This window comes from Podarcis gaigeae (assembly GCF_964106915.1).
Source record: "Podarcis gaigeae genome assembly, chromosome: 1".
NCBI classification, from domain to species: Eukaryota; Metazoa; Chordata; class Lepidosauria; order Squamata; family Lacertidae; genus Podarcis; species Podarcis gaigeae.
The window spans coordinates 132,044,596-132,056,794 of NC_139678.1; the positions used below are offsets into that span (position 1 = coordinate 132,044,596).

The 12,199-nt window shown below is 40.2% G+C and overlaps 1 protein-coding gene across 4 annotated transcripts in view; it reads left to right on the forward strand.

Moving 5' to 3' along the window:
• AGAP1 (ArfGAP with GTPase domain, ankyrin repeat and PH domain 1) overlaps positions 1-12,199 on the forward strand; it is a 316,238-nt gene that overhangs the window by 216,713 nt on the left and 87,326 nt on the right. For all 4 annotated transcript variants that reach the window (XM_083706024.1, XM_083706025.1, XM_083706026.1 and 1 more), the window contains one exon: positions 9,995-10,156. In XM_083706024.1, coding sequence (XP_083562150.1) covers positions 9,995-10,156 — 162 coding nt within the window. The remainder of the gene's footprint in view (positions 1-9,994; positions 10,157-12,199) is intronic.

Below are 12,199 nucleotides of genomic sequence, written 5' to 3' on the forward strand. Positions count from 1 at the left end.
TTAACCCGAGGTACTATTTCTCGGTTAGTGGAGTGTGTAACCTGAAGTGTCTGTAACCCAAGGTACCACTGTACATTGTCCCATGTTATCTTGTATACACCCAGATGATTTTCTTCTGTCACGTAGGCACAGTTTCTCAATTTTTCATCGTCACTTGCTGTTGTGCACCTTTTCCTGCCTTTACCAGTTTTGTTTTGTGGTGACTGAGTCTCCTTATATCTCTTCAAAAATTTAGAAATGCCACCTTCGGTTAAGTTTCCACTGATTTTTCTTCTAATTTCTTCATAACTGTAGCCTTGTTCACTTAATAGTACTATTTTACATGGCTTTCTGGGTGACCAGTCAACTCTGCACCATTTCTTTAATTTTATTACGTTTTACAAGCTCACTAAATGAAAGAATACAAAAAAACCAACCAACTTGATAGCAATAATTAATGTCCTCCTCTCAGCTCCAGTACATAACATTTAGCTGAATCCTACTGTGAGCTGACTGGGTCATTGCCAAAACAAGATGACACCTGATTCGCTCTCTAAACACTCATGCTCATTGGCTACATTCAAATGAAGGAAAGCTACTGCATATCAACTTAAGCAAGTTGTGCTTCCTTTTTCTGGTTATTTGGCTGTAACTTTTGATAGAATACATATAATTGAACAAACTTCATTGCATTACATTCTTCATTAAAATATCTTTCCATTGATATATAATTTTATGGTATTGCTCCAAAGAAAAGTGATGTTAGGAGCCATCAAACCTCAAAAATACACATTTTCCAAAAGTTTTCCACAAGTTTGGCCACTAGTGTAAGTGTTGTTGTACAGGTACAGTACAAGTAGGACCTACTTTAAAAATTGTAGTGTGTTCTTCCTCTGTAGAGAATTCTACTCATGCCTTCTTCCAGCCCTCTGACTACTACATGACACTGGCTCCTATAAAGGCCTCAAGGATTGCTCCTTGAGCTGTGCAGCTTGTCTCTTCTATAAGGACACACTCTTCATAAGATCCATTTGATCCATCCTTAGTTTTGACAATGTGCCTGTTTCCAGCCCACTTGGACTGACACAAACTCCCTTCCTTCAGGTTTCAAACCTGACCACATCCTTGCTGAGGCTTGACACTGATTTTCCAGTGACACTTTTGCTACACCGTTCAGGAGCATTTTGGGTGTATGGCCATCCCTCTCTGCATGGGCAGTCTTCTTTTTAATCAGTATCACCCAGTCCCATGCCTCTGTTCTTCGCCTCCACTTCCATCTTCAAAATCCTGGAAAATAAAGGCAATGAATATTTTTTAAATGCCTTGGGCAGCTTCTCTCCAGCCAGCAGCCACACATCACAAGGAATCACGCTGGCTTGCTTCTGCTTCCCTGCTGTATATCTAAGGCTGACCCAAAACATTTGGCCACTGAGGAGGATCCCAGAATGACATCTCCCCGCCCCTCAAGGAAAGAAGGGGTGAGGGAAGATCAACATCAGGAACAAGGTAGGAAGAAAAATCTTCATAGGATCTGCTGCCCTACTGAATCCTGCCGCCTGAAGCAGTTGCCTCACCTTGCCTCATGGATGGGCTGGCCTGTGTACAACCATCTTGAATGCTGCAGGAACCCAGCACTCCAAAGTTATCTCTTGGGGATGCAGAGAGCAAACCCATTTGCACAGCTTTTGCTGGTGTCCTGGCACCAGTGCTGAGCTCTGAACCACTTCAGAAGGTCCTGACTGACTGCCCAACTTGGGCAGGGAATGCATGTAAAAATTAAAAAAAATCTGTGTGCATAGATTTTTTTGATTTTTTTACCGTGCACATGGTGGCTTAGATACCAAATGCCTTATGCATTTGTATGTATTCCATGAAATCATGTTGAAGAATAAAAAGATGTTGAGAGACACTGGTCCTGTAGTGTCGTTTTATTTTGTATGCTCCAGGTTAATCACCAAGATATGAGCAGTAAAACATTTTTGCTCTCCTTACACTTTCTCTTCCTTGAACATAGGAGATACTATTCTTACCGAGGTGATTATTGCTTCTTAAGCCTTGAGATTGTGAATGTTCTCTATATCTGGCCTTCATGAACACACCCAAGAGAGATCTGACCTTTCAGGTGAAAGGTTGCTGTGCAGTTGAAACAGCACCAAACTTAGTACTTACAAAGTAAGATGAGTCTGACACTGTTATCTCCAGAAATCTGAGAACATTACATTGCTCTTTTTTTATAAGCTGTCTGTTTGTCTGACTTTAACTACAAGATAGTTCTTCATAACTCAAACTGTTGGATTTTGACAGATAAGACAGATGGTAAAATACCTTCATTCTTCAATTTGTATATTGTCATTTGTGAAAAATTAAAGACCACTGTCTGAGTTGACACCACTTTTAGAAATGCAGTAGTCTTCACTGGAGTGATTTTTATGACTTTTGTTGTTGTTTAAGGATGAAAGTATTTTATTTTGGCCTGAATATGGTCTTCATAGGCCTTTCACCAGGAAGGACAGTCTTCTTGACATATGGCTAATATTATGCATCCAAAGCTAGAATTTTATAACTTAATCCAAGAAACATTATTGTTCACCTTAGCTCCTACATAATTAAAAATTGCAGACGTGTGTCACATTTACACCACAGCACTCGTGAGTAGCAGCCAAACCAATGGGGTGAGCCATTCAAATGCCTCATAATCTACCTAAAGTTGCTTCCATACAACTGGAAGCTTAAAATACATTAAATCAACTGGGACTGCAATCAAATGAAGACAAACAACTGAGAAGTAGGCAGTGGAGAAGAAGACACAGAACACAAGGAAGGAGACTGCCAGCAAATGTGGAGTAGAATGGCAGGAAAAACAAGATGACACCTTTAAAAAAACAAAAAAAAACCCACAACAGCAAAAACAACAGTGATTGCTTCTTCTCTGCTTGAGGCCCCACTTCAGCTACCAACTATAAAAGTTTGACAGGGAGCTACAAGCTCTATAACCAAAACGGGCAATAATTGGGCTATTGTTTTATTTTTGATTGCAATATAACAATGTAAAACATTTTCTACTTCTATGGGGAGGGAGTTAATGTTTTCGTCCCCCAATTTCAGCTTTGTTCATTAGCATTTGGCTCCCGAAGGAAGAGACAGACAATTCCACTCTCAACCCTAGGTGTAGGAGTTAGTCTTTTGGGGAAGGTTACAGGGATTAGGGATGGGGAGGAGAGTTTGAATATTGAAATTAATCCCTTTGGGAGTTAAGACTATCTTTATTTTGTGCTGATGGAATATGATAATAACACCGAAATCACCATGATGCATAATATATTTATTGCAGGGTATATGCTCTATAATTTTAATTTAATTTAATTTATTGCATTTATATACATCCCTTCTTCAAAAGATCTCAAGTGGTTCATAGAATAAAATACAAGATAAAATGTAAGTAAATCATTTAACCAAAACAACAAAACATTACCCCCCCCCCTGCCACAGGCACATTCCAAAGGCTATAGGATATGAATCAGCCAAAGGCATGGTTGAAGAGAAACGTTTTTGCCTGATGCATAAAAATATCTATTGAAGGTGCCAGGCAAACCTCCCTGGGGAGAGCATTCCACAAATGGGGAGCCACCACAGAAAAGGCCAGTTCTCGTGTTGCCACCCTCTGGACCTCTTGTGGAGGAGGCACATGAAGAAGGACCTCCAATGATGAATGCAGAATCCGGGATTATTTATATGGGGAGAGGTTGCACTCCACACCACCAAGGCCACCTGAGCGACAGCAGAGGATCCAGGAGTACCTGCAAGGTGTGCATGCTCCTTCGGAAGCAGTGTAACCCCATCAAAAAGGCCACCTCCCAGCCATCTGGTCTAGGGAACTGCCCTCTAACACAGGCATAAGCAAACTCTGGCCCTCCAGATGTTTGGGACTACAATTCCCATCATCTCTGACCACTGGTCCTGTTAGCTAGGGATGGTGAGTTCCAATCCAAAAAATTCCAATCTTTAACCAGACTCACCAGGAATCATTAAATTAATATTTACTCTAGCAGAAATTCAAACTGGGGGCAAAAAGAGACATAGAAAATGGAGTAAGCTTGTTTTTTTCCTGCTCTGGAGGCTAGGACTTGATCCAATGGATTCAAGTTACAAGAAAGATTCCAACTAAACATATGGAAAGACTTTCTGACATTAAGAGCTGTTAAACAGTGAAACAGACTCCCTTGGGAGGTGGTGGACTCCCCTTCCTTGGAGGTTTTTAAGCAGAGCTTGGATGGCCATCTCTCATGGATGCTTCACCTGAGATTCCTGCATTGCAGGGGGTTGGGCTAGATGACCCTTGGCATTCCTTCCAACTATGATTCTATGGTAAAATAGCTTTGTTGTATGTATGTGGTGTTACTTTATTAAAGTTTAATTGGCAGATTTGCAAGCTACAAAACATTTCCAGATATGCATTTAGTAAATTGTTTTCCTTATCCATAGCGAATCTTTCTTTTCTTTTTTTTTACTAAGAATTAGTAATTATTGTTTGCCTACTTGGTGTCTTTCTAGTTTTGACCACAGAGCCCCGGGGTGCAAGGTCACGATGCATCCCTTAACTTGCAGAATGCAAGACTTCAAAAAGTAGAAGGAAGCCTGCATACTAAATCTGATGCTGTGTCCAAATAGATCTTTGAATATTAAAGCTCAGGTGAAGCAGAGAGATGGGGGCTTCCTGCCAATGGAGGAAAATCTCTCTTGTCAAGTGGTGGCCAGACCCCATAATTGGTTGGAATTGATACTTAACTTGATAATCATAGGCTTGCTACCTACAGCCTGCACTAATATAGGAAATGACACACTGCATGTGAATCTCTTAGCAGGGTTCGTGTAGTAAAGGTTATGAATACTTGCATGAGAACCAGGAAATATGAAATGTCTTTCCTGTAAACCACTGATTACCCCACCACCACACTATATCTCACATGAACTGAAACAAAATCCTAAAGTTCCGGATGAATAGATAACTGAGATGAGGAACATCTTTGGTTCTACTTGGTTTAAATCCATAGTAGTTTTGGTCTTTACTTCCTCTAGCAAATTAGACACTCATAAAAATGGCACAGAAGCTAAATCTCATTCCCAGTTATGAAGATTAAGTAGCATTAGTATCACTTTACCAGAAGTTGTTCAAGGAGACAATTAAGCCATTATTTAGGCCTGGGTGATACACAAGAGTTACATGTATTAAGGCCTGCTTTTTAAAGTTCTGTTCATGATTTAAATTGCCCCATCTTTTTGTGGTTCACGTGATTTTATGATGGATCATGATAGTGGTGTTTGATTTTGTCTTGGTTATTTTTATTTCTGTACTGTTCAGTAGAAGAAAAGCAAGATAGAAATATCAAATAGGACCATGGGCAGGTACCCTATTGGCAGTGATGATTCATTAGCCATGCAGTTGCTCTTTAGAGGGAATTGTAGAAAGATGGCACTAGCTTCCAAACTTTGAGGCTGCAAGAGGAATTTAAAGAGGTGCTGCCTTGGTAGCTATGTAAATATCTGGAGACAAGTTGGGGAGTGAGGAGGGCAGTTTTGTTAGGAGTTTATTGAAATATGCACACCCACACCCTTGTACTGTATTCCAAGGATCAGTGTCAAGACATATAGGGTTCCATGTGCAAATTAAAGAATGCCCTATTAGGGCATAATTCTCTCAAAAAAAGTAAGAGGGTATGGAGGGACAGTGGAGCTGGGGGTTTGGGTTTGGGTTCTGCCCGCACTGTTGTGTACTCTGCTAGCCCCACCCTTCCTGCTGCCCACAACTCAGGGTTTTGTCTGTAAAAGTGAAGCCCATTGCAGGGAATCACCCATCCAACTATAAATCGGAAATCACCTTGCCCATTCTGGTGGGTGATCAGTTGCACTAAAAAAATTGCAGGTTGTCTCTGGCTGCACATGTGCATTTCCTCAAATGTTGCGGTCAAGGAAATAGCTCCAGAGATCTTTGTTTGTGGTGTTTTCTGGCTTAGGAAATTGATCTTATTTAATCCTGTAAACCTAAAACAAACCAGTATTGGGATGTAACAGTTCAGTGAATTCAGTGTAGAGAACCTTGCTTTAAATTGTTTGTGTAACTGTTCCACTGTTTAAAATATCTGCATGATAATATGCTTAAAATGTAAAAGTCATTTGAACAAGACCACTGATCTATATAGCATAGTGGGCTCCAACATGGCGGCTGCAGTTTGTCACTTTCTTAGATCACAATGTTGTTATACTTTATTGAAGATTACCTTGTTTTTAGCCCGCTTTTTAACAGATCCACCTGGAGCTGATAAACTTGTGTTTGATATATCCAGTTGGCTGTACAGATCTGCCCATAATGCCTGTTCTAAAAATTAAAAATGTGGTGGTTGAAATTTTATTGTTTGGTGACAATTTTGGATTAAATAGTATAAAAACTCACATGTGTTGTAGCTCCCCTAGAGAGGTTCTTACATGCAGGGAAAATATCCTTTTAAGAAACCATGGCACAATGAATTCGTGATAAGCCTTCCTGTGCCAGATTCACATTTAACCATAGAAGTTGGTTGTCCTAACTCATTTTGGCTAGTAATATGTCCATCACCCTTGCTAAGATGCTAAGCTATCTAAGGATGAGGTATACGCCTCTGCTCTGTTATTATTCAGACTTAACTGCTAACTGTTGAGTCACTCTGGCATGTGACTCATTCTTCCTATAAGAACAGCCATTTTATCTCTGTGTTCAGGTTTCAGTCAAAGTCAGTCCACCTCAGTTGTGAGCAGAGTTGGTTTGTAATCTCAGTCAATCTGTTTACGCTGCACGTCATAATTAAGGACACATATTTTGGCTTTAAGCTTGTATGGAGATACTGATAACCAAAGGCACAACTAGAAGGCTCAATATTCTATATTTCTGTCGGTATCCTGCTGCTCATTTTTAAAAAATGGCTTTTATCATACATTTTTGCATGAATTTCCAATTTTGTTTTGTTTCTTCGGAGGTTTACACTCCTCTGTTTTCACGTGTTCATGGTGTCTGCTCACGAACAGAAGGAACCAGTACGTGTGACTGGTTACAAATCTGAGAATGAGAGAAGGATGGTGATACTTCATTTATGAATGGTCACAGAAAACCCTCTGGAAATGAAGGGCAGTAGAGAAATAATTGTTTGGTATATTTTGTCTTGTTCCTGTTTTGTTTGGGAGTCTATATTCCTGAACCCTTATAAATCTGAACCCAGGCAGCCTAATTTTTTTGTTTTTTAAAAAATTGCTAGTGAGCATAATGTAGCTATAAATCCTGAAACTGATGACCATCATCAGAAAAGCTGCCTGTAGCTGCCATTAGTAGCTGCTGAGCTAATGATGGGCTGGGCAGATAATCATATGAAAGTTAATTGTAAGGTTTGATATGGCATCTTGTCAGCAGAGATAAGTTGTCACGTTTTCCACTTGAGCTGAAACTAAATGATTGTAAAATAAGTTATGAGTGTCCTTGGGCCTGTCTGCCAGAATGATGGCTAAGAATACATTCCTGGCCCATCAGTCTCAAGAAGCCTGTTTGATATTTATGCGAACTGAATGTTATTTTATTCTCCCTCTAGTCATGCTTGCCAGCTTCCCGAGTGAAAAGTGAAACTGCTTCTTTGACTCATACATCAAGTACTGAAGCTCAAATGTTGCACAGATTGTTATTATTATTGTTATTACTAGTGTTATATATATTTTTGAGGGTATGCATTGAACATTGATGCTCGATTAGGAAGAACTAATGGCTGAAATTGAACATACAGGATGGCTAGAGAACAGCCCATCTCAGCTCAGTGCGTTTTATGAGTTCTAGTGCTTCTGTCAAAGCTGGTTAGGCTGTGGAGTAATGAGGCGCTTGTTTCTTTTTAATTTGGTATGCTTCTTATATTTAATAGTAGCAGCCGTGGTCATCTGTTCTCACATTCAGTAATTGATACCAAATAAAATGTGTTATTTGTATGCAGTCAGGGGTATAAAATTGTATGCAGTGAGTTGAAGCTAGAACTCCTTTACAATTTTCAAGAGGTCACTTTTCAGTTTGAAGAATAAATTCCTTGTCAAGGAAGCATAGTAGTCAGAAATGGGAAAAGCGTGCATGTAAGCCTAGTGGACTTTAGTGGCTCATATTTTAAAGCAGACAAATGCAAAGTAACCTAGAATACTGGAAACTAGAATGCTCTGTGTTAATAGAGAAACAATGAAAGCCTAGTTCTACATCCCAGATTCACATTTCTTTTTCCAGATGAGGAGGGAAGCAAATACCTCAGGCTCTCTTCACTTTAGAGCTGTTTGACCCAGGAACACCACACTATTATCTGAAAAGCATTGCACATCATAAAGACTTGCAGCAGCAAGTTCATTTTTCAGTCGGCCCTTCGCTAGAGAAGTTTTGTGTTGCTGCTGTAGGATATAAGGAGTGATCAGGCTTAAACAGATTCCTCTACATGAACCTGTGCTTGTCGATGAATTAAATGAGGCTAATGCAGGAATATCAAAAGAAGATAATACCCACCTCTTCCGTTTTAATACCAGGAAGGGTTCTGTGTTCAATTGAAGCATCATTTCAGTTCACTATATCTTAAATGGAGTTTAATATCACTTTTCTTCTCTCGGCTCCTTATATATAAATACATAAATTAAAAATGTAGCAATATCAAAATATGACACAAAGCAATATTACGAATGTCAAGCAGAGGAAAGGAGAAAATGGCTTGTAAAAGAGTATTTATCGGGTCAGTTAAGAGATTGATTTGGTGTGAAATAGTGTTCCACATTATGTTTTTTTAGAACAAATGCAGGTGAAGTGCCAATTCTCAGGCAGTCTGGATTCAAATTGTTCCTCTGGATAATATCAGGCCTAACAGGTCTTTGCCAGACAGGTGGGAGCTTCCATGCCCCTGTTTCATACACTTTCAAGTAGTGAAGGCATTGATATAGGTAGCTGTAGCCAAACACGTTAAGGAAAGAAGGATGCCCAATGTTCAGAGAAGCCAAAGGAGAAAAAATAGTGACTTTGAAGAAGAGCCACAATTTAGTGGTAGAACACATGCTTTGTATGTAGAAGGTCCTGGGTTCAACACCTGACACCCTTAGACAGGGCTGGGGAAAGACGGCTGCCTGGCATCCTGGAAAGCCAGTGGCAGTGAACTAGATAAACCCAGTGGACTTTGCACACATCACAATAAGCCACAGCAAATGGCTCTCCCCCTGCCATGCAGGGTTTCCCCATGGTGTTTTCCACACCTGCAACATCTGTGCAGTTCAAACAAGCCACACTACAGCTTACTGTGTTCTCTGAAACTAACCATTTGTTTGAAACAAACTAAGCAGAGTGGCTGGGGCAACCCAAGCAGATGGGCGAGGTGTAAATAATAAACTTATTATTGTTATTTGGTTTGGATGACACACCAAACCCATACTATGGCTTGTTCGAGTCATTGGGATGGATGGATAGGCTGTGGGGGATAGCCACACAGGGACCAGTGCAAGAGGGAGGAGGCACAATTAAAACATGGTTTAACGCACACTATGGGCTATTGTATTGTATCTTTTTCACATGTGCTGCTGGCAATCCAGTATATTTGTGCAGCTGATTATTCCTGCCTTAGTGTGGAACCTTACATATGTCCATATTGAAATTCATTTTGCCCATGCTATCGGGGGCAAGAATTGTAGAGTTGTAAAGGACCACAAGGATAATCTAGTCCAACCTCCCTGTAATGCAGGAAACTTTAGCCCAACATGGGACTCAAACCCACAACCCTGAGAGTCTCCTGGTCTCCTGACTGAGCTATCTCACTGTCATCTTCTGAACATTAAGAAGTTTTGAGTGAAAAATTTGATTTTAAAAAAAAACTGGCTGTAATCAGGTTTTTAAAAAAAAAATCAAATGTACAAATGCTTGGTTTCTGCTTTTTGTTGAGAAAGAGAAATGTACCTTACCTCATGTTTTATTTTTGTTCCCTGTTCTGATTTACAGATACCGGCTTGGGAGATTCTGTGTGCTCCAGTCCAAGTATATCTAGCACCACAAGTACTAAGCCGGACCCTCCTCCTTCTCCCCATGCAAATAGAAAAAAGCATCGCAGGAAGAAAAGCACAAGCAATTTTAAAGCTGATGGTATCTCAGGCAGTGCCGAAGGTATCTATTTTATATTTTCATGAGGTACAAACACTCTGTTTTGACACATCTGAAGTAGTTTTCATGTGGGCTTGGACTTAGGTTTGTGTTTTTTTTGGAGGGGGGTGTTTACTGCTTGCTTGCTATAATGCCTTAATGATAGTAAAAAGTAAATCTTTCCTACCATTTTTTAGAGACTGACCATCTTGTAAATGTAGTTGACCAGTTTAATCTGCAATTGTACACCTACTTTACCCCCTAACAACTGAGAGCAGGATTATGTTGAAATCTCATGATTTTATTCCAAGAAATACTTTTGTGTCATGCCATATTTTTCCTGTTAAGTAATTTCTGTTTTTATGTTTTCCTGTGAGTTTTATTCATGTTACTGAAAGCTAACTTTATCCAACAAATTAGTCAAGAAATTGCTTGTGTCGTGATTTATGTTGATGGGAACAGCTTTCTTGGGTAACTTAAGAGTGTCTCTAGAAGTGGGTCAGTTCTGTGAGCAACTGTTCTCTCACACAGTCATTTAGGATATCTAGAAAAGTTTCCTCTTTCTGGTATTTTGAGCACCCACCTGTCTGCGTGGGTAATTGAAGTCACCTATTGCTACAATTGTTCTTTTGGATGCCTCTTTGATTTCATTGTCCATCTCAATATCATCCTGAACATTTTGGTCTGGGGGATTCACAGTATTAAATAACTCTTGGTGCCTGGTATCGCCACCAGCAATAATTCCGTGGAGGAGTCAGCCCCTTTTGGTATTTCTTCCATTTAATTTCATTCATTAGACTTATGGACTTTATGAGCAACACTACCTCCAGTAAACCCTTCTCCATCCTTCCTATGGAGTTTGTATCCAGAGATAACTGTGTCCCATTGGTTCCCTTCATTCCAGCAGGTTTCCATTATATGCACTATGTCTGTGTGGTCCTCTAAGACCAAGCACTTCAGTTCCCCAAATTGATTTGGGGGCTTCTAGCAATAGTTTATAAACATTAGTGTAGCTCTCCAAATGTCTTTGGCACTTGTTTTTTAGTCTACGGTGCTTTGGATTCTCTCTAAATTGCTAGTATGTGTCCCTGCATTCTCAATACCTACTTCTCCCATTTAAATAAGCATACATTTTTTTTAACCTTCTTTCATCTTTGGAGGAAGATTGATTTTAAACTGCACCCTCCTCAGCTCCTGTCAGCTTTCCCTCAGGAATCGGTTTTAAAACTGCTCAGCCCCCCTTTTAATGCTAAAAGTGGCAACAGTCTGCTTCCTTCTTGACTTAAGTAGATTCCATCCCATTTGTCGAAGCTTGACAATGTTCTGAGGACCAGGAGCTCATTGCACAATGTCGTTTCTGTTCAGCAGGCAGATGGCCATACCTGCAACAATCGGTGCAATGCACTGGAATGCCCTCACTCCCTTGCTGACTTTTGCATATGTCTTTTTGTAATTTATGGAGGGAGTTAATGTACTTTTGAGCTTGGTATTTGCTAGATCAAAGGGCTTAACTTACACAATTGCTTAACTTGCCTAATAGCTTAATATTTTGTCACCTGCTTCATTGCTGTGCAGTTCCATATGTATACAGTGGTGCCTCGCAAGACGAAATTAATCCGTTCCGTGAGTCTCGTCGTCTTGCAGTTTTTTCGTCTTGCGAAGCACGGCTATTAGCGGCTTAGCGGCTATTAACGGCTTAGCGGCTATTAACGGCTTAGCGGCTTTAAGAAAAAGGAAACAAACTCGCAAGAACTCGCAAGACATTTCGTCTTGAGAAGCAAGCCCATAGGGAAATTCGTCTTGCGAATCACCTCAAAAAACGGAAAACTCTTTCGTCTAGCGAGTTTTTTGTCTTGCGAGGCATTCGTCTTGCGGGGCACCGCTGTATGCCTTTCTAGCTTTCCCTAGCTGCTAATGCAGGCAATGAGATCAGGCAGTTTGGCTCAGATTCCAAAGAGTTGGAATTTGAAAGGAGACTGGATTTAGATCAGTATAGCACTTTGGGAATAGGCGGTGGGTGTTGAGTTAACTGGGTAATAACTCCCCGTGAAAATTCCTTCCTTCTTT